General features: G+C 43.0%; 1 protein-coding gene across 3 annotated transcripts in view; it reads left to right on the forward strand.

The window, feature by feature from the left end:
• Nucleotides 1-22,438, forward strand: part of STK31 (serine/threonine kinase 31) — a 114,665-nt gene that overhangs the window by 15,332 nt on the left and 76,895 nt on the right. For all 3 annotated transcript variants that reach the window (XM_070726414.1, XM_070726416.1, XM_070726413.1), the window contains exon 7: nucleotides 2,638-2,978. In XM_070726414.1, the coding sequence (XP_070582515.1) occupies nucleotides 2,638-2,978 (341 nt within the window). The remainder of the gene's footprint in view (nucleotides 1-2,637; nucleotides 2,979-22,438) is intronic.

Genomic DNA, 22,438 nt, shown 5'->3' on the forward strand with positions numbered 1-22,438 from the left:
TTATCAGCCGCTGGGATTCGTACGATAAAAGGCGGTTCCAGAGGTATTCTGGTCCGATGCCATGTAGGGCTTTAAAGGTCATTACTAACACTTTGAATTGAGACCGGAAACTGATTGGCAGCCAGTGCAGGCCACGGAGTGTTGGAGAAATGTGGGCGAATCTAGAAAGCCCTACGATAGCTCTCGTGGCCGCATTCTGCACGATTTGAAGTTTCCGAACACTTTTCAAAGGTAGCCCCATGTAGAGAGCGTTGCAGTAGTCGAACCTTGAGGCGATGAGGGCATGAGCGACTGTGAGCAATGACTCCCTGTCCAAATAGGGCCGCAACTGGTGCACCAGGTGAACCTGGGCAAACGCTCTCCTCGCCACAGCTGAAAGATGATGTTCCAGTGTTAGCTGTGGATTGAGGAGGACGCCCAAGTCGCGAACTCTCTCTGAGGGGGTCAATAATTCCCCCCCCCAGGGTAATGGACAGACAGATGGAATTGTCCTTGGGAGGCAAAACCCACAGCCACTCCGTCTTGTCAGAGTTGAGTTTGAGCTTGTTGACACCCATCCAGACCCCAACAGCCTTCAGGCACCGGTACATTGCTTCCACTGCTTTGCTGACTGGATATGGGATGGAGATGCATAACTGGGTATTATCAGCATACTGATGATACCTCACCCCATGCCCTTGGATGATCTCACCCAGCGGTTTCATGTAGATATTAAATAGCAGGGGGGAGAGGACCAACCCCTGAGGCACCCCACAAGGGAGAGACCTAGAGGTCGACCTCTTACCCCCCCACTAACACCAACTGCGACCGACCGGAGAGGTAGGAGGAGAACCACTGAAGAACAGTGCCTCCCACTCCCAACCTCTCCAGCCGGCGCAGAAGGATACCATGGTCGATGGTATCAAAAGCCGCTGAGAGATCAAGAAGTACCAGGACAGCGTACAGAGGCCCGCCAGAGATCATCCATCAGCGCGACTAAAGCAGTTTCCGTGCTGTAGACAGGCCTGAATCCTGACTGTTGAGGGTCTAGATAATCGGCTTCTTCCAAGGATCGCTGGAGTTGGAGCGCCACCACCTTCTCAACTGGACGGTAGTTATTAAGCACGGCTGGGTCCAGGGAGGGCTTCTTGAGGAAGGGGCGCACAAGTGCCTCCTTATAAGGAGCCGGGAAGGACCCCCTCCCCAAAGAAGCGTTGACAATCTCCTGGACCCAGCTCCATGTCACCTCTCGGCTGGCCGAGACCAACCAAGAGGGACACGGATCCACTAAACAGGTGGCGGAACTCACAGCTCCAATGGCCTTGGCCACTTCATCAGGTGTCACCAAGTCAAACTCCTCCCAGACAGATGGACAAGGACGAGCCCCAGTCACCTCGACTGACTCGTTGTCAGCTGACACTGCAATTCAATTGGAGTCGAGGTCCACCCAGATCCGAGCGACATTGTCAGCGAAAAATGAGTTAAACTCCTCGGCACTGCCCTGCAGTGCTCAGTTGAATAGAATTAAAAAAACAAAAACAAAAAGGAGCAATCTGTTTTGTTCTGATTAAAAGTCATGATTACTCCATTTTATATTCTTTTCTTACTTATAAAAGAATTACCAGGAATTTTTAGGGTGTGAAAAATGAACAGACAAAGAGATACTGTGAATATTTAGATGAACCAGCCAGCTAAATGTTCGGAGACTGCAAATTGTCCAGAATGCAGCCGCGAGAGCTATCATGGGTATACCTCGGTATACCCCGATAACACCTATGCTCTGCGAGCTGCACTGGCTTCCTATTAGTCCGGGCACAATTCAAGGTGTTGGTTATTACCTATAAAACCCTATATGGCTCAGGACCAGACTATCTATGGGACCGTCTCTTGCCACATACCTCCCAGTGACCAATAATAGTACACAGAGTTGGCCTCCTGCAGATCCCGTCGACTACCAATGCAGGTTGATGGGATTGCCAGGGAGGGACTTCTCTGTTGCTGCCATGGCTCTATGGAAGCAATTACCCCCCAATGTCTGTACTGCTTCCACCCTATTGGCCTTCCATAAAGCCATGAAGACTTGGCTTTGCTGGCAAGCCTGGGGGCCATGAATTATACATCTTTCACGGCCAAACTATATGAATGGTGTGTATGCATGCGATTATGACTGTTTTTATAACAAATGGGTTTTTATGTGGTTTTAGTTTTAGATATTATATTTGACTTCTTCTTATTGCTCTGCATCTTTTTGTATTTGTATTGTATTATTTTGTAAGCTGTCCTGAGTCCTTCAGGATTGGGCGGCCTAGAAGTCGAATAAATAAATAGATAAATAATAAAATTAATGCATTCAGTTGCTAACTGTCTAAAGCAATACTTGAAGTGAATATACTTTCTAGGTTTTGGTTAAATCAGATTGAGTGTGGCTCTGAATGATAGCTATCAAGGTGATCGAAGTACTGGAAGCAATTTGTACATTTGTGTAATTTGTTTTTGACATAAATAATGAACCTTTGCTGTGTGTGTGTGTGTGTGTGAGTCAGTGAGTGAGTGAGAGAGAGAGAGTATATTCTGCAGTAGTGAACTTGATTAGTTCTGAGATTCTTTAATTGTAAGATCATATTTCTGCTATAATACCTTCTACATTTTATTTTGCAGGGGAGGATGTTTCTGAATAGTTTGATATTTGAAAAAGAAATGATGATAACACATAAAACTGTGCATCAGGACAGTACCATTGTTACCCAGGCAGAATGTGGTACATTAGATGTTGGGGAAGAAATGATTAAGAGAGGCTTTGTTGAACTTCAGAAATCTTCCATAAAAAAAAAATTCATGGACAGTAAAACAGATTTCTTTTTGGATAAGAATGACAAAACATCAGCTCCAAAATTGGATATAAATACCTTGGGAAGTACTAGAGAGACAGGAAGTTTTGGTGATACGTCTCTGATTGGAAGAAATGAGAATAAATCTATAGATCATATTTCTTCGATCCAGTAAGTTGTAGTGGGAAAGGGTTTTCTGTGATATAATTTGATAGCTGTGAAAAACAATGGTATATAATGATATAATATACTGCATCAATTTTTAATTTGCTACAATGGAAAAACTTATTATTCCTCACATATTTAATTATATTAACATTTGAAAGGGTAATTTATCAGAACTTTAGTTTGATCCTCATTTCATTAAAGATTGACTTACTTCTTGGTTTCTCCTATATTTTGGAGCATACTCACCAGCAGAATACTGAAACACCAAGGGTGGTCCAGCCAAGTGCCTGAATGTAATCTGATTTCTTAATGCAGCCTGAATTTCTCTAGAAGGAAATGAGTCTCATTTGTTAAGCAATAATTATTTCGTATTTTAGTGATATAAAATATAAATGAAAACAGACAATAAGAAAGAGGGCAAGGAAAAAAGGAAAGGAGAATAAAACAGAGAGAAAAAAAACTGCCTTCCAACTTTTTTTTAGTACAGGAAGTTATATAATAATTTATATGCAGTAAGTTATATAATAAAATTAATCTCCTCAGCTTTTTACTTATATAAAGATAGTGCTAGACTTTCTGTAATAACTACCTATTTAATCATCAAAAGCCAAAATAAAAACTTCATTTGTATATCTTTAGAGCAGAAACTCCAGAAAAGACAAATTCCTTGTGTGTCCAATCACATTTGGCCAATAAAGAATTCAATTCTGTTCTGTTCTATTAGAAACAGAAGATTGACGGCAGAAAAAGACCTTATGGTCCATCTAGTCTGCCCTTATACTATTTCCTGTACAGTGATACCTCGTATTACGAACTTAATTGGTTCCAGGAGGAGGTTCGTAAGGCGAAAGGTTCATAAGACAAAACAATGTTTCCCATAGGAAACAATGTAAAATGGATTAATGCGTGCAAGGGAAAAAAAATAGCAAAAACGGCGCTCCGCTGGGCGCTGTCACCTTTTGAAACAGCTGGGCACTTCTCAGTGTTCTCCTGAACGCTGAACCCGAAAAGTTCGGTAAAAGTTTGGGTTCAGGTTTGAGAGGCTGCCAAGAAGTGCCGCCGCCCGGCTGTCACCTTTTGAAACAGCCCGGGGGCTTCTCACTGTTCCCCCAAATGGCGAACCTAGAGGTTCGGCAAAAGTTCGGGTTTGGCGTTCGGGTTCGGGAGGCCGCTGAGAAGCGCCGCCGTCCGATTGTCACTTTTGCAGAAAAACTGCAGAGCTGTCGGCCGGTCAGGGGGCTCAAACAGAGGTGGGGAATCGCAATAGGGAATTCCATGGGTGGAGCTTTGACGTCCTTCCTGGAGTCCACGTTTCGGCCGGCCAGGAAGGATGTCTCCGTGATGTCAAAGTTCTGCCCATGGAATTCCCTACTGGGATTCCCCACCTCTGTTTGAGCCTCCCGACCAGCCGACAGCTCCGCAGTTTTTCTGCAAAAGTGACAGCCAGGTGGCGGTGCTTCTCGGTGGCCTCCCGAACGCCGAACCCGAACTTTTGCTGAACTTCCAGGTTCGGCGTTCGGGGGAATGCCGAGAAGCCCCCCGGCTGTTTCAAAAGGTGACAGCTGGGCAGCGGCACTTCTCGGCTGAACCCGAACGCCGAACCCGAACTTTTGCTGAACTTCAGGGTTCGGCGTTCGCATTGGCGGGTTCGTAAGGCGAAAAACGTTCGTAAGAAGAGGCACAAAAATCCCGAACCCCAGGTTCGTATCTCGAAAAGTTCGTAAGACGAGGGTTTGTATCACGAGGTACTACTGTATTTTATCTTAAGATGGACATATGTTTATCCCAGGCATGTTTAAATTCAGTTACTGTGGATTTACCAACCACGTCTGCTGGAAGTTTGTTCCAAGCATCTACTACTCTTTCAGTAAAATAATATTTTCTCACGTTGCTTCTGATCTTTCCCCCAACTAATCTTAGATTGTGCCCCTTTGTTCTTGTGTTCACTTTCCTATTAAAAACAATTCCCTTCTGAACATTTAACCCTTTTACATATTTAAATGTTTCGATCATGTCTATTCTATTCTATTCTATTCTATTCTAGTAGAAACCAAGCTAATTACATTATTTTCCCCAAATTAAAGTAGTTGCATATGTAATAATTTCCATTTTCCCTTCCAGATCTATGACCAACAGCCATATTTTTAAACTTCTGCTATAAATTTATTACAACGATCTTCTGAATTAAAATTCAATCTGGTCCCAGTGCTTCTTTGCCTTGTTGCAAGTCCAACAGATACGATGAAAAGTACTTCTTTTCCAGCAAATATTTAAAACACCTTTATACACCTTTGTCAATTTTCCATAAATACCAATAGTACATCATTTTATAGATTTTTCTTTAAGATTTTAATTCAGCATAAATTTTAGCTCTTCATTCCACCTATTTATCCACTGCTGAAACACTATACAGTGGTCCCCCGATTATCGCGAGGGTTCCGTTCCAGGACTGCTCGCGATGATCGGTTTTTCGCGAAGTAGCGGTGCGGAAGTAAAAACACCATCTGCGCATGCGCAGATGGTGTTTTTACTTCCGCCGCAGCAGCAGCGAGGAGCCGAAGATTGGGGTTTCCCCGCCGCCCACGCAAACTCCTCGCTGCTGCCGCGCCCGCTGCTTGTCCGCCGGCCGCTTGTCCCCCGCCTGTTTGCCCGCGCGCCTGCCCTTCGCCCGCCCACGCCGTTCGCTCGCGCCGCTTCCCAGCTGAGTCCTGAAGCGAACTTCCGCGTTTGGCTTCAGGACTCAGCTGGGAAGCGGCGCTGGGGTTTCCCCGCCGCCCACGCAAACTCCCCGCTGATGCCCGCCGCTCGCCCTCCCGCCAGCAAGAGGGGGAAGACCCAGGGAAGCCGCCCAGCAGCTGATCTGCCCGGCGCCATCTACGCATGCGTGGCCATAGAAAATAGCGTTTCACAATGATCGAGATCGCGAAACTCGGGGGACCACTGTAATCAAAATTGTTTGCCCATTGTTCATATTTTAATTCAACTTCAACAACACTTTGTAAATCTTCAGAATAACTAATAGATTTGGAAAGGACCTTGGAGGTATTCTAGTCCAATCCCCTGCTCAAACTCTATCTCATCTCAGGCAAATGATTATATCCAATCTCTTTTTAAAAATCACCAGTATTGGAGCACCCACAACTTATGGAGGTTGATTAATTGTTCTGTCAGGAAATTTCTCCTTAGTGCTAGATTGGCTCTTTCCTTAATTAGTTTCTGTCCATTAATTCTTGTTCTGCCTTCAGGTGCTTTGGAGAATAGATTGGACCCCCTCTTCTTTGTTGGCACGCCCTTAGATATTGGAACACTGCTGTCCTGTCACCTCCAGTCATCCTTTTCATTAATCTAGACAGAGCCAATTCTTGCAATCGTTCTTTGTATGTTTTAGCCTCTTCTCTGCACTCTTTATAGAGTCTCAATGTCTTTTTTTTTAATATTATGGCAACCAAAACTAGATGCAATATTTCAAGTGTGGTCTTATCAAGGCATTATAAAGTGGTATTAAACTTTCATAATCTTGATTCTATCCCTCAGTTAACGCAGCCTAAAATTGCATTAGCTTTTTTGGACAGCTGCAGCACACTACTGATTCATATTTAAGTGATTGTCTACTAAGACTCCTTCTCACAGTTAGCTACTATTAGGTCCAAGTACCACCTATTTTATATTTTTGCATTTGATTTTTCTTGCCTAAATGTAGAACCTTACCATCAACAATTAATTTTGTTAGATAGGGCCCAGTATTCAAGTCTTGAGCCTATCTTCTGTGGTATTGGATAATCCTGTAAATTTGATGAGTTCCCTTCTATCTCTTTTAGTTTATAGCATCTTGTTTATAGCAAAGTACTGGGCTTAAGACAGAAGCTCAGGGTACTCCACTGTATACTTTTTATTATTTATTTATTTGTCAAACAAGTATAGTATTATAGTACATATTAACATAGCATAACATAAATAGAACGTAGCAATAGAAAGGATAATAAGACAGTAGGACAGGGACATTAGGCACATAAGTGCAGTTATGCATGCCCCTTACAGACCTCTTAGAAAAGGGGAGAGGTCAATTGTAGATAATGTAAGGTTGAAGATTTTGGGGTTGGGGAAACCAACAACAGAGTTAGGTAATGAGTTCCAGGCGGTGACCACTCTATTGCTGAAATCGTATTTTCTGCAGTCAAGTTTGGAGCGATTTACATTCAGTTTTTATCTATTACGTGCTCTTCTGTTGTTGTTGTTAAAGGTGAAGTAGTCACTGACGGAGTACATTATGATGTATGATTTTATGAACAACAGTTAAATAGAGTTTGGAGAGGACATAGTTGTAAATTTTCTAGATTTAGTATTTGAAGTCTGGAGGAGTATGGTAATTTGTTACGTGAGGAGGAGTGAAGGACTCTTCTTGTGAAGTATTTTTGGACTCCTTTGATTGTATTAATATCTGATATGCAGTGTGGATTCCACACAGGTGAACTATATTCTAGAATAGGTCTGACGAATGTTTTGTATGCTCTGGTTAATAAATCAGTGTTTCTGGAGAAGAAGCTACATAAGATTAGGTTTACAATTCTTAAAGCCTTTTGGGAAATGCTGTTACAGTGGGCTCTAGCACCTAGGTCATTGGAAATGAGTACTCCAAGGTCTTTGACTGAGTGAGGGTCCGCTGTTAGTTCAGTTTTACCAAGTATGTATTTAGTATTCGGATTCTTTTTACCAATTTGTAGGACGGAGCATTTGTTGGTAGAGATTTGAAGTTGCCAGTTGGTAGACCATTCAGCTACATGGTCAAGGTCCTTTTGAAGGGTAGAAGTATTGTCAGTAGTATTAAATAGTTTAACATCATCAGCAAAGAGAACACAATTGCTTGTCATGTTGTCACAGAGATCGTTTATGTAAAGAGAGTAGGTCCTAAAACACTGCATTGTGGGACACCACTGTTAACTGGAGCAGGATTAGATATGGCATTACCTATTTTGACCACTTGTTGTCTGTTGGACAGGAACGCTGAAATCCAATCATGCAGAGATCCAGAGATGCAATAGGATTTTAGTTTCAGAAGATGTTTGTCATGAACTACTGAGTCAAAGGCTTTGCAAAAGTCTATATAGATAGCATCTATTGATCTACCCTGATCAAGTTGGGTAGTCCATATGTTTTTACAGTATAAGAGTTGTAGGTTGCAGGATAATTTTTTCCTGAAACCGAATTGTTTGTTGGAAAGTAGGTTATTAGTTTCAAGATAAAGTGTAATGGATTGGTTTATGATGGATTCCATGACTTTGCAAGTGACACAAGTGAGGGAGATTGGTCTGTAGTTTTCAACGTTGCTTGGATCACCTTTTTTGAAGATAGGCATGACTGTGGCAAGAGACCAGAGTTTAGGTAGGGAGCTAGTTGTAGAAGATATTTTGAAAATTATGCTTAGTGGTTCAGCCAGGGTTGAGGAGAGCTTTTTTAAGAAGTATGCGTATAGTCAGTCTGGTCCGATAGAAAGGAAAGGTTTTAGGTGTAATGATTTTTTAACATTTTCCTCTGTAAATTCAATTTATGTTAGATTATTGAAGTTAGTTGAGTTGCAACTGGGAAATGCTGGGCATGAGCCATTGCTGTTAACAACGACAGAGCTGAAGAAGATGTTAAAGAGGTTGGCTTTAATTGTTTCATTGTTATACTCATTAGGTCCTTTAAGGGGTGGGATGGATCTAGAGTCTTTGAGTTTATTGTTTACAAAGTTATAGAAGGCAGAAGTTGATTTTGTACGTAGGAGGCTTTCTTCTTGATAGATAGTTGGTACATTCAGTCTTTATTTGGTGACATAAATTTTTATAGTGGTTTTTAAAGTTTGCAATATGGCCTGTTTTATTTTTACGCCAGAGTAATCTTTTTTGGATTGTAGCTTTCTTATTTTTATGGGTAATTTATTTTTCTTGGTTTTGGTGAATATTAGAGGTACATATAATTTGGATCTTGAGCAAAAATATATTGTAATAGTCATCTACAGTGATACAGCCAGAGAATATTGTGGTCCAGTCAAGAGATGAGAGATAAGATTCTATGTTTTCATAGTTGGCCTTTTTAAAGTTGAAATTGGTTGTCTTGTTCTTGGGGTTGTTTATTTGAGAAAGTACATTGAGGCAAAAGTCGATTGTGCTGTGGTCGCTGTTGGAAAAGGGTTCATGGGCTTCCTGCATAAGTCGACATGACCTCGTTCCGCCTTGGTGGTTGACATGAGAAGGAATGGCTACGTTGTCTGTCAGAATGAGCAGGTGGAGTTCTTCCACTAGATGAGAGAAACTTTGAGGTACTATGAATACTGCTCGGAGTTCTAGAAGATTGCTGTTGACCTTGGTGAGGTCTTCCTGACTCCAGAGACCCTGAGCCACATGCGAGATGGTGCGGGCACCCCATCCCGAGAGATTGGCATCGGTTGTTATGATAATCTCCCGATGTAGCTGAAAAGGGGAGCCCTGTTGCAGGGCCGAGGATGTCCACCACAGGAGCAAGTGACGAACCTCCGCCCTGAGGGACACAGATCGATTGGAGTGACTGGTTCATGCCCTCTTAAAAGGAAGCAGGAACCATTGAAGAGTCTGGCGTGAAGATGAGGCCAAACATCCCCAAGAGCTGCGACAGGAAAGCCAGAGGTACTTTTCCTTGGTGTTGGAGACAATGTACCATGTTCCTGATCTTCTCCCAGCAGTTGGGGGAGAGATATATTCTGCAATCGAGTGTGTTCGATGTTCATGCCCAGGTGTGGTAGACACGTGGTTGGAGTCAAGTGGCTTTTGGGATAATTTATCATAAAGCCGTGGAGTTGTAAAGCCCTGATAGTCTCTGCAAGGTCTGCCTGCGCTTGCCGTGGGCTCCTGGACAGGATTACAATGTCATCCAGATATGCCATCAGGCATAATGAACGAGTTTGGAGGTTGGCTGTGAGCACATCATGGAGCTTTGTAAATGTTCTCAGGGCCGATGACAGGCCAAATAGTATTGCCCTTATTGAAAGTGGTGACCCTCATTTTATCGCAGCTGCCCTTAACAATAGAAAATATCCAACTTTACATCTTAAAAACCCCAGGAAGGAAAAAAAAAAGAAAGAAAGAAAAGAGAAAAAAAGGAAACCAACAGGAAAAAGGAGAATAGAAAAGTAGGAGGAAGTGTTGTGTTTTAAAATTGCTATTTCTTACTCAATTCATTTACTTCATTTCTTTCATTATATCAATATATCATTTCTGCTTTAACAAATCAAAATAAGTATGAATCATTATTATAAATCATTATTATTTCACTATTTTGTACGAAAAATGTCTTATATTAAAAAGACCAAAATATTAATGTTCTTCCCTAATCTAAATATTTTCCATTGCCATTATTAGTATGGTAATCTTTCCTAATCTATCAATCCCACTGCCAATCCCAGCATAATTATCTTCCCTAATCTATGTGTCACTGTCATGTCAGTGCAATAATCTTCCCTATTCTATTTTTTCGCTGCTAAATGCAATGCTATAATCTTCCCTAATCTATATATTATTCCTAATTCTAAATATCTTCCACTATCAAACTTAATGTGGTGATCTTCCCTAATCTATTGATTTAAACTTTTCATTGTTTCATCTGTATTAATCCTACTCTTGTTATTATAACTTTCCTCCCTTTTCTATACCCCTCTCCTCGCATTTTGTTTATCACCATAGATCAAATTGACAATTTATATTTCAATCAACCAAAATAATAAAAAAGAAAGAAAACAAAGAGGAACAAATAAAGGAAAAAGGAAAAAAAATCATCCAAAATTAATCATAATCTTTTTCATACATAATGATCAAAACTATTTTCAATTTTTTCATTTATATTGCCATTGAAATTTTCTCCTCTTATATAGTTCTTTCATTTTACACTTTATATCACCTGCTTATATATTTGTAAAATACATAAATTTTCATTGATAAACTCCCATAAAATTAAACTATTAATAAGTCCAATTCATGTATACTAAATTCTTTTTATAATTTGCAGGTTTGTAAAAAGAGAGAAAAAAAGTTAATGTCTTTTAGTAGCTTCTAAATAACTTTAATAACTTCTAAATATTCTTACTGATATTTTAATTTTTAATTTTTAAAAAAGTAATTAATTCTTAAAATAATTTCACTTTATATTATTCAATATAATTTCCATCCAATCAAACAGTCCAAATGTAATTTCAATGAAATCAATCAGTCCAGCTAAATCCCATCAATCAGTCCAATTAAATCACCTCAGTTCAAATCAGTTTAATTCAATTCATTTTTCATTTTGCACTTTATCTTCCTCCTTTACGTTGGCTGATCAATCTTCTCACAGCAGAAATATTGTCTTTAAACGCCAATCAATCCAATTAGATCAAATCAGTTCAGGACCATTTAGTTCAGTTTAAGCAACTTCATCTTATATGTTGCCTTCCTTCCAAACATTAGCTGGGAAATCTTAAGCCTGCAACACCTGCCATATTTCCTCCGGCCACACGATGTCACTAGGTAATCGGTTCTTTGAATTTTTGCATGCACCTCCTCTCCAGAAACTCTAAAAACAATAATCTTCCATCACCTCCCGTCCGATGATTGTTCTTCTTTTGGTCTTACGTTACAGTTGTTTATAGAAGAAAAGAAAGATAAGAGTTCTACAAGAAAAAGTTAAAAATTCCAAATTCCAAAGGGCAATTTTTAAAAAAAACTATTAAATGTTTAAAAAAAATAATCAAAAAAGATGGGCAATTTCGCTAATTTAGAGACTTTCGCTGAAATGCCACACCGCATAGTTAGCTGCCTTCTTCAAACTGAGGCCATTTTAACTTTGTCCAGCAGCCAAACGAGAAACAAAAATCCAAAATCCATTCAGACACACTCTTCTTACCACCATAGACAGAAAAAAACTCTTCTTCAGTTCTGTAGGCAAGTACTCACTTCTCTTTCCAGATGGATTCATTCGGCTATCCTCCTGGCGTTGCGAGTCGCCTCAGCTATGTCGGAACAGGCATGGCTGCCTGTCCGGCTTCACCACAGCCAGTGCGAGAAAAGCCAGTTCGCCCAGCGGGGCATTCCCCCATAACTTTCTCCTCTCTTGAGCTCCATGAGTCCCTGCCTCCCGTTTCTGTCCACCCCCCTCTGATCATTTCCCCCATAACTTTCTCCTCTCTTGAGCTCCATGAGTCCCTGCCTCCCGTTTCTGTCTCCCCCCATTCTGATCATTTTCCCCACAACTTTCTCCTCTCTTGAGCTCCGTGAGTCCGTGCCTCACATTTGTCTGGGTGCTGGGACAGACTTAGCCCTTCCCCCAGCACCCAGAGAACGCAAAACACTCCCTTGATTCCAGGTTGCCCAGATCGAAGGGAGGGCTTCTTTTCTATGGGCGCTGGGACAGACCTATTCCTTCCCCAAGCCCAGAGAACGCTAAATGCTTTCTTCTTTCCAGGCTGCCAAGATTGGAGGGAGGGCTTCTTTTCTATAGGGAGTGGGGCAGACCTATCCCTTCCCCCAGTGCCCAGAGAACGCAAAACGCTCCCTTAATCCCAGTCTGCCCAGATCAAAGGCAGGGCTCTTTTCTATGGGCGCTGGGACAGATCTATCCCTTCCCCCAGCACCCAGAGAATGCAGAAATGCTTCCTTTATTCCAGGTTGCCCAGATCAAAGGGAGGGCTTCTTTTCTCTGAGTTGCTTGGAGAGACTTCCTCCCTCCTTGACAGCCCCGCTTCGGTTTCTGCCCTCCTTGACAGCCCTGCTGCCTCCTTTTCCTTTTCCTCCCCCTTTTTTTCTCCTCCTCCTCCTTTCTTCCTCTTCCTTCTCCTCTTCCTCCTCCACCAGCATCCAAATGACTGCCCCCCTCCTCCTGTCCCTCTGCTGTTCCCCCCCGGTCGCTCACTCGTTCGCTGGTGTGCAGGGCTGGGAAGGCGATCGTTCTTCCCCAGCTGTGTCTTCTGGAGCGCCATAGGGCAGCGCTAGCACAACTTGGGGAAGGAAGAAAGGAAGGAAGGGGCTTTGGGAGGGGGTCGAGGGGTTGGTTATGGGACTCATTTTCTCCTCTTCCTTCTCCTCCTCCTCCCCTTCTTCTCCTCTTCCTTCTCCTCTTCCTCCCCCTCTTTTTTTCTTTCTCTTCCTCCCTCATTGATGCTCAAACGACCTCCCCCCGTCCTCCTGGATCTGTCTTTTCTGCCGCTGGGATATCCTCTTTGCTTGCCTTAAATCCTGCTATTAAAGTGCCTCCAAAGTTGAGGGAGGGGAAAAAAAGAGACTTGGCATGTTTGGAAGTGGTGGGGGGGTGTTTGTCGTGCTGCAGAACTAGGTCTGCGGGGCAGCACTGTGGTCCCGAGCTGTGGGGCGTTCATTCTGCCTCCTCCTTCTTCTCCCCGCCCGCTCTCGTGCGCCCTCATCCCCAGCAGCTGCACTCCCTCCCACTGATCGAGAAGCCTTTTCACTTTTTTTGGCCTCTTGTTTGTTCCGTCGGGGAATGGGATCAATGGGAAGATGAGGGTATTCCTGGTCTACAGGTCAGTACACCTCCACAGGTAACTACGGTTCCTCGAACTAGTTCGTTTCCCGCTCCCATTTCTCCTATGACAGGGCAGCTCGGGGGAAGGTGGCCAACCGTCCCTTAAGGGGAGGTTTCAGCTCACGGCCACCAAAAAGTGGTCTCTGGTAGCTCCGCTTCCTTTCCCATAGGGGGCCACTTGGCTTTCTTTGCTGACCACTGGGCCGCCATTTCTCCTGACTCCTGGGTGCTTGATTCCATCTGCCATGGGCTCTCCCTGGAGTTCCTTCCATCCACTAAGGTTTTTCATTTCTTGTGCCATCTCTAGGGTGGCTGTCAAACGAGCCATCATGGAAGACGCTATCTTACACCTTAATCTAGACATCCGGGGCATCCAGCAGGTACCCCAAAAACAGTGTTTTCAGGGATTTTATTCAATCCTTTTTGTGGTGCCCAAAACCTCGGGGAGCTGGAGAACAATCCTAGACCTTAAGCGCCTCAATTCCTTTCTCCTTTTCCATAAATTCAAAATGCATTCCCTTCATTCCATCCTTGCCTGTATCTGTCGAGGAGACTTTATGGTCTCCTTGGACCTAACAGAAGCCTACCTGCATATACCCATTTCCAAACAGTATCACAAATACCTTAGGTTTTGTTATGCAGGTACGCATAACCAGTTTAGAGCGCTCTCATTTGGTCTCTCTTTGTGGTGATTGAAAGATGGATTAGAAGTGCCTACGAAGTAGGCGGTCTCCCACGCCCAGCTAGCATTACAGCTCATTCGATGCGCAGTGCTGCCACTTCGGCAACCTGGGCTACTCAGTGTCCTTTAGAAGAGCTTTGCCGGGCTGCCATTTGGTCCTCTCCATCCCAGTTTATTAGGCTTTATAAAATTGATAATTATGACTCATCATTAGTCTAGGTTGCACAGTTCAGAAATGGGGATCTTCCTTCTCTTGGGACTTAGGGCTTTGGTAAGTCCCATCCTGACTGCTTACTCCTCCCATTCTGGAGAAGAGGCGTTGGTAAGTGCTTACCATGAGACATCGCTTCTAAGAGGGAGGAGCCAGCAGTCGGTCCTGCCCTAGGGGTTTTGTTACTTTCTTCTTTAGTTGAAGGGTTCCTGTAAATTTTCCCTCCAAGTATCTCTATGATTGAATTTCCTCATCAAATCAAAGTAGGTAGAGTGTAATGCCTTTCTTTGTTTTAATCTTTTATTTACTGTTCTATAGTCCATCTTTATATCTGATACTGTGCTGAAGTACCCTACTATACAAATTCTTTCTTTCATCTAATTTGATTATTTGTTCATGTAGATCTTTATAATATTATTGTTGTCTAGTATTAGGGGCATATATGGTTGCTAATAATATTGTTTCCTGATTTATTTGTATCTCTATTACGAGTGTTCTACCCTCATTATGTTTTAGATTTTTAGGAGAAAAATTTTCACTGATTTTTATAATCAGATTTCAATTATTTCATATAGTTTTTGCAAAACATTTTTCCTCCATCATTCCATACATAAATCAATATACCTTAAGGTATTGCAATATTAGAATGAAATACACAGTCATACATTTTAATCTTTCACGTTATTTATATTTAACACTATATTTTTTTTAAAATAGAATTGCTTCTAAATAACAAAAAAGGTCTAATTTTTTCTTCTGGGATCTCCACCAATTAATAAAAAAAAATTCCTCAAATTGATCGCTAGTAGTTTAATTTACCAAGATAGTTATTCCTTCTCTTTCCTTTTATGTAAGCCATATTACGTACTCACTTTTCTTAATCTTTTTATTCACCCTTTGTTTTTCTTATATCCTATTTTACCATAACTAAATGCCCCACGAGGGTCAAAACTTCATTTGTAAAATTTTCTTAGATTCTCATAATGCTTCTCATATTAATCATCATTATTTTATCTACATTATTCCAAGTCATTTAATTTTTCAAATCTTCACGTAATATATTTTTCAAATATATTTAAACCAATCTCATATATAGAATAATAAACAATCAAAATATATCTTTTTTTATTTGATCTATTTCCACTCTCTAATTATTAATTTTCTACATTTATACTAATAAATAATTACCATTATCAATTCATCTATCTAATATATGAACTCAACCTATATAAACAAAGCAGAAAACTGTTAACTCTTAATAAGATAGTTATATTAATTATATAATGTCACATTCTAAGCAATTAATATTCTTATCACAATTAAATCTAAAATTTAGTCCTTTTCCAGTCATCAGATAGTTCCCCAGTGCTCTACTATAAAAAATATCATTCAGTGATTCTAAGATCACATTTGACAATTCTTTCAGAACCTTGGGATGTAGTCCATCTGGTTCCGCCTACGCAGAAGCAAAATCACACGAGGGGATGTGTGTGTGTGTGTGTGTGTGTGTGTGTGTGTGTGAGAGAGAGAGAGAGAGAGAGAGAGAGAAAGAGATTTTGGCAAAAAGTAAAAATTAACCAAAATTTCACAAGATTTCGGTGCCCTTGCTTTGTATGTACAGTATGTCACAGAAGTGAATACACCCCCTCACATTTTGTAAACATTTAAGTATATATTTTCAACACTGAAGAAATGATACTTGGCTACAATGTAAAGTAGTGAGTATACAGCTTGTGTAACAGTGTCCCCTCAAAAAATGCAACACACAGCCATTAATGTCTAAACTGCTGGAAACAAAAGTGAGTACAGTGATCCCTCGATTTTCGCGATCTTGATCTTCGCGAAACGCTATATCGTGATTTTTCAACAAATAATACCATCTCGATCTTCGCGAAACGCTATATCGCGATTTTTCAAAAAATAATAAATTAAAAATACGTGCTCGGTTTTTCCCGCTCGATGACGTCACGCGTCATCACCAAACTGACGTCTACCATTGCTGGTTGGCCGAAATCTCGGTCAATCAGCTTTGCCATTGCAATAAGTTTGCCTGGCAATGGTGATACAGCAAAATTTCAGCCAATCAGCGTTGTCATTGCAAACATTTCGCCCGACAATGCTGATGGACAGAAATCTCGGCCAATCAGTGTTGTTTGCTCAGCGTGCTTTGCTTTGAAACTTTTGGGACTTTTGGAGCTGTTTGTCGGAGCTGTTTGTCGGAGCTGTTTCTTGGACCTGTTTCTTGGACCTGTTTCTTGGAGCTGTTTGTGAAGACTTCTTGGAAGATGGCTCCTAAACGTTGCATGCGGAGTGGAAGCAGCGACGCTAAAAAGAGCAGGAAGATGCTGATAATTAAGGAGAAAATTGAACTTTTGGACATGCTGAAAGTGGGACGTTCTAATGTAGATGTTGGTCGGCATTATGGGATCAACGAATCGACTGTGCGATACATTCGGAAAGATGAAAAGAAGATAAGGCAAACTTCTCTGATAACATTCAACAAGGCTGCAAAAAGAATGGTGACGCCTAGAAACAAATGCCTTATGAAGATGGAAGCTGCTTTGTCTGTGTGGGTACAAGACTGCCGCAAAAAGAGCATTGCTTTGGATACGAACACTATACGAACCAAGGCGCAGCAATTGTACAACCGTCTTGCAGACACAGAAGGAGGCGATGCAGATGAGGGAAACCCAGGTGAGGGCTGGGTTTTTTTATTCTGTCATTACTGTATTTAAGTGTTTTTTAAGGAAGGAGGGAGGGAGGGAGGGAGGGATGGAAGGAGGGAGGGATGGAAGGAAAGAGGGAGGGAGGGATGGAAGGAAGGAGGGATGGAAGGAGGGATGGAGGGAGGGATGGAAGGAAGGAGGGATGGAAGGAGGGATGGAAGGAGGGAGGGATGGAAGGAGGGAGAGGGAGGGAGGGATGGAAGGAAGGAGGGATGGAAGGAGGGATGGAAGGAAGGAGGGATGGAGGGATGGAAGGAAGGAGGGAGAGAAGGGAAGGAAGGAGGGAGGGAGGGAGGGATGGAAGGAGGGAGGGATGGAAGGAAGGAGGGAGGGATGGAAGGAGGGAGGGAGGGAGAGATGGAAGGAAGGAGGGATGGAAGGAGGGAGGGAGAGAAGGGAAGGAAGGAGGGAAGGAGGGAGGGAGGGATGGAAGGACTGTATGCTTTCATTCAAGTCACTTCTCTCTCCCTTTCCTGTCATTCTCTGTAGATGAAGGTGCTGGTGACTCTGAAGACCCCCAACCATCAACATCTTCTGCTTCTTCAACCCCAGCCACATTCACAGCAAGCAAAGGGTGGTTTGAGAAATTTCAACGGCGCTATGGCCTGAAGAGTGTGTCATTGCATGGAGAAGCTGCCTCAGGAGATACAGGTGCAGCCGAAAACTTTGTCCAGCGCACGTTTAAAGATCTAATTGCAGAAGGGGGCTACCTTCCAGAACAGGTGTTCAACATGGACGAAACAGGCCTGTTCTGGAAGAGGATGCCTTCACGGACTTTCTTGATGCAAGATGAAGCCAAAGCCCCTGGCTTTAACGCCATGAAAGATAGAGTGACTTTGATCATGTGTGGGAATGCAGCAGGCTTTTTGATGAAGCCAGGGCTAATTTATAAGTCACGAAATCCAAGAGCCCTCAAGAACAGAAATAAGAATGCATTGCCAGTGTACTGGATGCATAATCCTAAAGCATGGATTACAAAACCCCTCACGCGGGACTGGTTTCATCAGTGCTTCATCCCACAGGTGAAGGATTATTTGGCTGCCAAAGGACTCAATTTCAAAGTGCTTCTCCTAATGGACAATGCTGGAGGCCATGATGACCTGGCACATGAACATGATGGGGTGCAAGTCGAATTCTTGCCACCAAACACCACATCGCTTATCCAGCCGATGGATCAAGGTGTTATCCGCGCATTTAAGGCACTGTACACGCGCAATTCTCTTGGAAGCATCGTGGAAGCAATGGATGCTGATGAAAACTTCACATTGAAGGGCTACTGGCGTCAGTACACAATTGCATCTTGTCTGAAGAACATTCAGAATGCCTTAATGGATATGAAGTCACAGACAATGAATGCCTGCTGGAGGAAATTGTGGCCAGAAGTGGTGCATGATTACAGGGGATTTGCTCCCGAAGAAATTCAAGATGCTGCAGTCCAGAACTCTGTGAAGCTGGCACAGGCACTGGGTGGAGAAGGCTTCGTTGACATGACACCAGAGGAAGTCAATGGTTTGCTTGATGAGCATGGCCTACCGCTGACAGACAAAGATCTGGAGGAGCTGACCAGGTCAGCGAGTGAAGAAGAGGAGGAAGCAGAAGCTGAAGAAGCTGAGGAAGAAGAAGATGTTGGCCTAACACTTGAGCGGCTTGCAGAACTGAACAGAGCTGCTGCAAATGTACAACGCATGGTGGAACTTTGGGATCCCAACATGACTCGCTCTATACAATTTAAGGCCTCCCTTGACAACACCTTTGCACCATACAGAGCCATGTTAGCCAAGAAAAAGAAAATGTGCCAACAACTGCCCATAACTATGTTTGTCACAAAAACCACGAGGTCTGTCACACCATCACCTGCAGCGTCCATTGTAGACATGGTGATAGAAGAAGATCCCGATTTATCCTAGTTATGCTAACCCCCCCCCAAAAATGTAAAAATGTAAATAAATATTGTTATTATTTCTATCAGGATGACTAAGTGTGTTATTCAATGTGTACAGTACAGGTACAGGTAGAGGTACACTACAGTACATTAAGGGGATGGGAAATGGTAATTTGTGGGGTTGAAAGTGTTGGGACTGAGTGGCATACAGAAGAATGAATGAATGACTGAGTGAATGAAATTCAAACACAGGTGAGGGCTGGGGTTTTTTATTCTGTCATTGTTTAAGTGCTTTTTACGGAAGGAAGGAAGGAGGGAAGGAAGGAGGGAGGGAAGGAGGGAGGGAGGAAAGGAGAGAAGGGAAGGAAGGAGGGATGGAAGGAGGGAGGGATGGAAGGAAGGGATGGAAGGAGGGAGGGATGGAAGGAGGGAGGGATGGAAGGAGGGAGGGAGAGAAGGGAAGGAAGGAGGGAGGGATGGAAGGAGGGAGGGATGGATGGAAGGAAGGAGGGAGGGAGGGATGAAAGGAAGGAGGGATGGAAGGAGGGAGGGAGAGAAGGGAAGGAAGGAGGGAAGGAAGGAGGGAGGGATGGAAGGAGGGAGGGATGGAAGGAAGGAGGGAGGGAGGGAGGGAGGGATGGAAGGAAGGAGGGATGGAAGGAGGGAGGGAGAGAAGGGAAAAAGGGAGGGAAGGAAGGAGGGAGGGATGGAAGGAAGGAGGGAAGGAAGGAGGGAGGGAGGGAAGGAGGGAGGGAAAGAAGGGAAGGAAGGACGGAGGGAAGGAAGGAGGGAAGGAAGGAAAAAGCCGAGAAGCCGTTGTCACAAGCGCTGCTGAAGGAGGACTCGTGCCCCAAGAAAGCCGGTGAGAGGGGCGAATCGGGCGGGCGGGGGGGTAGCGGCGAGGAGCCCGGAGGTGCTGGGGGGGGGGGCCGGCATGAAAAACAACCATTGCCACCCTCCGAACTGTCGTTGCTCCACCATCTGCGCATGCGCGGCCATGGAAAACAGGACGCGCATGCGCAGATGGTGTTTTTACTTCCGCACCGCTACATCGCGAAAAATCGATTATCGCGAGGGGTTTTGGAATGGAACCCTTGCGATAATCGAGGGATCACTGTACACCCTTAAGTGATAATGTCAACTTGGGCCCAAAGTGTCAATATTTTGCATGGACATGTTATTTTCCAGGACTGCCTTATCCCTCCTGGGCATATAGTTCACCAGAGCTTCACAGATTGTCACTGGAGTCGTCTTCCACTCCTCCATGACGATATCACAGAGCTGATGGATATTAGAGACCTTGCGTACCACCACCTTCCATTTCAGGATGCCCCACAGATGCTCAATAGGTTTAAGTCTGGAGACATGCTTGGCCAGTGCATCAGCCTGCACTGGCTGCCGATCAGTTTCCGGTCACAATTCAAAGTGTTGGTTATGACCTATAAAGCCCTACATGGCATCGGATCAGAATATCTTTAGGACCACCTTCTGTCGCATGAATCCCAGCAACTGATCAGGTCCCACAGAGTTGGCCTTCTCCGGGTCCCGTCGACAAAACAATGTCATCTGGCGGGCCCCAGGAGAAGAGCCTTCTCTGTGGCAGCCCTGACCCTCTGGAATCAACTCCCCCTGGAGATCAGGTCTGCCCCCACCCTCCTTGCCTTTTGCAAATTATTGAAAACCCACCTATGCCCATCAGACTTTGGGTACATAACTGACCCTTAGCTGTTTTATTTTATGTATGGTTTAATTGGATGATATGACTGTTTTATAATGGGTTTTTATAATTGTTATTAATATTAGATTTGTGCTTTGTATTTTGTTTTGAGATGCTCCAAGTCTTCGGAGTGGGGCGGCATACAAGTGTAATAAATAATAATAATAATAATAATAATAATAATAATAATAATAATAATTAGCATCTTTACCCTCAGCTTCTTTAATAGGGCAATGGTCATTTGGATGGTGTGTTTGGGGTCATTATCATGCTGGAATAATGCCCTACAGCCCAGTCTCCCAAGGGAGGGCATCGTGCTATGCTTCAGTATGTCACAGTACATATTGGCATTCATGGTTTCCTCAATGATCTTTAGCTTTCCAGTCCTGGTAGCACTGATGCAGCCCCAGATAATGACATTCTCACCACCATGCTTGACTATAAGCAAAACACATCTGGTTGCCACCACACACGCTTAATACTATCTGAACCAAATAAATTTATCTTGGTCTCATCAGACCACCGGACATGGTTCCAGAAATCTGTGTCCTCAGTTTGTTTGTCTGTAGCAAATTGTTTTCAGGCTTTCTTGTGCATTATCTTTGAAGAGGCTTTCTTCTGGGACAACAGCCCTGCAGACCAATTTAATGCAGCATTCAGCTTATGGTCTGACTCTCCATCCTTTAACCTCTGCACAATGCTGGCAGAACTCATATATCTATTTCCCAAAACCAACCTCTGGATATGACCCTGAGCACAGCCACTCCACTCAGTATTTTATTTGGTTGATCACGGGGAAGCCTATTATGAGTGGAACCTGTCCTGTTAAACTGCTGCATAGTCTTGGCCATTGTGCTGCAGTTCAGTTTCAAGGTCTTGGCAATCTTATAGCCTAGCCTAGGCCAGGGATAGGCAAACTTGGCTTTTCTATGAGTTGTAGACTTCAACTCCCAGAATTCCTGAGCCAATCATGCTAGCTCAGGAATTGTGGGAGTTGAAGTCCACATGTCATAGAAGAGCCAACTTTGCCTACCCATGGCATAGGCCATCTTTATGTAGAGCAAAAATTCATTTTTTTCAGATCCTCAGAGAGTTCAGTGCCATGAGGTGCCATGTTGAACTTTCGGTGACTAATATGAGTGAGTGAAAGCGATAACACCAAATTTAACACATCTGCTCCCCCTTCATACCTGAGACCTTGTACCATTAACAAGTCATATGACACCAGAGACGGAAAATGGCTACTTGGGCCCCATTTGGGCATTATCATTTAGGAGAGCATTCACTTTTGTTGCAAGCAATTTAGACTTTAATGGCTGTGTGTTGCATTATTTTGAGGGGACATCACATTTACACTGTTATACAAGCTATATATTCACTACTTTACATGGTAGCCAAGTATCATTTTTTCAGTGGTTGTCCCATGAAAAGATATACTTAAATATTTACAAAAAGTGAGTGGGTGTACTCACTTCTATGACATACTGTATGTGTGATTTCATGAAAAATGTACAAAATGGCGAGAGCACACAGCACTATGATGCCTTTATGAGATCCTGTAGACTCTTTGATTCTGACTCCATGTAAAGCAGCTAATATTGACTATAGGTTTGAACAAAAAGGAAGACAGCTCTATGTTTGTCTTGTATACAACTGCTCATGGTATCTAGGTGATCTTGAAAAAGCTAAGCAGAATCAAACATTGGTAGTATTTGCATAGTCAA

This window comes from Erythrolamprus reginae, chromosome Z, assembly GCF_031021105.1.
Source record: "Erythrolamprus reginae isolate rEryReg1 chromosome Z, rEryReg1.hap1, whole genome shotgun sequence".
In the NCBI taxonomy this organism is placed as follows: domain Eukaryota; kingdom Metazoa; phylum Chordata; class Lepidosauria; order Squamata; family Dipsadidae; genus Erythrolamprus; species Erythrolamprus reginae.